Source organism: Suncus etruscus, chromosome 11 (genome assembly GCF_024139225.1).
Source record: "Suncus etruscus isolate mSunEtr1 chromosome 11, mSunEtr1.pri.cur, whole genome shotgun sequence".
NCBI lineage: Eukaryota > Metazoa > Chordata > Mammalia > Eulipotyphla > Soricidae > Suncus > Suncus etruscus.
Genome location: NC_064858.1, coordinates 81939326 through 81942788, shown reverse-complemented (window position 1 = coordinate 81942788; position 3463 = coordinate 81939326). Strand labels below are relative to the sequence as shown.

Below are 3463 nucleotides of genomic sequence, written 5' to 3'. Positions count from 1 at the left end.
TAGATATATTAATAAATATATATTTTAATTGTACTATACTAACAGATTTTAATTTTAAATGTCTAAAGGCAAAACAAAATTTTAAAAGTAAATTTGTTAAGTAGATATCACACCATACAATTTTATATAGAATATAAAATCTACTTTTAAAGAATCTAGTGATGTTTAAAAATAATATTTAATATTCAAAACTACTAAAACTTTTAGCTAATTTAAACAAATTGCCATAAATATAATATTAGTCACATATATTTGCATAGATGAATGGAGGTCAATGAAAAGATACTTTTTGCAGCAATATCTTTTTCACAGCATTTTTCACCTCTCTATTCCTAAAACTATAAATCATGGGATTTAGCATAGGGATGACCAGAGTATAGAATACAGCTATAATTTTACTTTTCTCTGGTGAGGAGATGGCACCAGGTTGAGCATACATGAAGAATACAGTTCCATAGAATATACTCACCACAGTTATATGAGAAGTGCAAGTGGAGAACGTCTTACTCCTCCCATGGGTTGAGGGGTTTTTAGAACAGTGGAGAGGATATAAGCATAGGAAACCAGAATGATAGTTGTAGTGCTGATGATGAGACCAGATAGAATAAACAATACAATCTCATTCACAAAAGTGTCAACACAGGAGATCTTGATCAGGGCTGGCACATCACAGAAAAAATGGTCCAATCTGTTTTCTCCACAGAAATGTAGACTAAAAGTGAAACCTGTCTGTATCATGGAGTTGATGCTTCCACAAACATAGGACCCAATCACCAAACGAATACATGCCTGGGGTGACATTCGTGAAGTATAGAGGAAAGGTGAGCAAATGGCTGAAAAGCGATCATATGCCATCACAGCTAAAAGAAAGCATTCTGTTCCAACAAAAAGAGCAAAGAAAAAGAATTGTGTTGCACAGCCATTGTAAGAAATATTCTTGTCTTTGGACAAGAAAGTGGCCAGAGTTTTGGGAGCAATGACTGTGGAGTAGCAGATATCTAAGTAAGACAAATTTTTGAGAAAAAAATACATAGGTGTATGAAGTCTGGAGTCTATTTTAATGACAACTAACATGCTGGTATTTCCTACCACAATGGCCATATAGATAAATAAGAAAAGTAAGAATAAGAGAATCTGGACTTCTGGAGACGTCCCGAATCCTAGCAGAATAAACTCAGTCACTTCTGAATAATTCTTATTCAGATTTTTCTTCATAGTTAATACCTAACAGGAAACAAATGAGTGGATTATTATAATGACGGTGGAAAGATTTGTCTATTCTTGACTTTTGAATTTCCACAGGACAAAGAAAAAATACTAAGAAAATACTTTATCTTGATAAGTCATATTGAAATAGTTTTAAATTTAAAAGTGCCAAATGTGTTGTATATAGAATAAACAACATTTATATTTGTTTGTTTTTGGTTTTGTATCAATTCCTCCTGACTCTGCTTGTAGGAATTACTCCTCAGAGGTCCATAAGTATGCCAGACATGAAACCTGGCTATGGTATGTGCAAGGCAAGCATCCAATTCATGTAATATAACTCAGACCCAGACTTTACAAAATTTCATGATATACCGGTACTTAGTGTCATTGTGAAGTAGGACAAGAAGATGGCCAAAGTACAGGTAGGATAGTGTTGGTTTCTGTTATTTTTTGTCATTTTGTTCAGAGCCTAACAATCAAATGGATCTAATACAAACTTTACTCTCCCAATCTAATGAACTTTTAGATAACTACCAACACTTTTGGTATCTAATGCCTAATTCATAGAATTTCTGCGAGAGAAACATAAAAATGAGTGTATCAAAAATGAAAAGCATTATTTGTAGTAACTATAATATCTTTTTTTTTTTTTTGGTTTTTGGGCCTCACCCGTTTGATGCTCAGGGGTTACTCCTGGCTATGCACTCAGAAATCGCCCCTGGCTCGGGGGGGGGGGGACCATATGGGACTCCTGGGGATCGAACCACAGTCCGTCCTATGCTAGAACTTGCAAGGCAGACACCTTACCTCTAGTGCCACCTTCCCGGCACCTATTTGCAGTCACTATAATATCTTATATTTAGGTTTGTCAAATAAATAAGTACCAAAATTAACTTCGCTTTAGGAACAGAAAATTAAAAGATAATATAAGTAAATTCCATTTTTCATCATCATGTCCACTAATTTGCTTAAAATAATCTGCTATATAAAAACACTGGTATATGATATTACTGTTTCATGAGGTAGAAGAATGCATATTACAGGATATATAAATCAGAAAAGATAAACCCAAATTCCTAACAAACTATACATTGCTCAATCTCTACTTCCTACTTCAACTTCATCTGCTAGTTGATTGCTAGTAGCTTTATTCCTCTATGATAGCCAATGTACAAAAATGTCAATGTTGACAATTAGATGCACAACTTTTGTTTTAATATAGAAGTCTAAATAGTGGAAGTAAAATATTAACTTCTCTTAAAAAGTATATTTCCTTAAATTAATTGAAGCAACACATTAATTCAAGTAAGTAAGAAAAAATTCTGCATTACATGGGCATTATTCTAAAAATAAATATCAATCTTAAAATTAGACACTAAGGAAAGCACAATAAAAAAAACCACTAACATATGCTTCCTGAACTAAAAAAAAATTTTGCTCAAGGATTTTAATATTGTTTTTGGAGTTACACTATAGTGTAAACTTTCCATAAAATTAAATGTATAATGTGTTTGAAATTAAGTAAATTTAACTTCAATTATTATTTTTGTGAAGTAAAAAAATTTTCCTAAAAGTTTAATGTATTATAGGGGCCAGAGTGATAGCACAGTGGGTAGGGTGTTTACCTTGCATGCAGACAACCCGGGTTTGATCCCCAGCATCCCATTTGGTTTCCTTAGCCTGTCAGGACTGAATTCTGAGCAGAGAGCCAAGAGTAATCCCTGAGTGCCACCAAGTGTGGACCAAAAATTAAAAAAAAAGAAAAAAAGAAACAGAAGTTTAACATATTATTCATATTATAATTAAGTTTTACCCCATGACTTGGCACTGACTTGCTAAATAGTAATAGGCAAATTGTTTAAATTGTATAGCTTTATTTCTCTTCTGTTTCTTTTGTTTTTGTATCTGTAAAACATAGTTTAAAATATTTTCTGCATAAAAAAGTATCTGCTCCATAAATTACTATTTTAAGAATTGAATTAAATGTAATATACAAATTAAACAAAATAGCACTTATGAACTAAAAAGAAGATAAATATTTACAAAATTAAGAAAATTATATTCAAAATAAAATTAAAAATAAAAAAGTTCACCTCACTTGACAATCAGTAGACTCCAAATAAAGTCTCATTGAAGAATTGATAACTAATTGCTCCTTTAAGGAATATTTAACTAAACTGTCACTAATTATAAAATATATGCATACATTCAATAAGTAGGATTATTTACTTCTATGTATTATCCATATATTTTA

The 3463-nt window shown here is 31.6% G+C and overlaps 1 protein-coding gene across 1 annotated transcript; it reads right to left on the bottom strand.

The window, feature by feature from the left end:
- Positions 1–271: 271 nt before the first annotated feature.
- Positions 272–1215, bottom strand: LOC126022573 (olfactory receptor 12-like). The gene is given in 2 exon segments (XM_049783542.1): positions 272–528; positions 531–1215. Coding segments are annotated over 2 exon segments (942 nt in total).
- Between the last annotated feature and the right edge of the window lie 2248 nt (positions 1216–3463).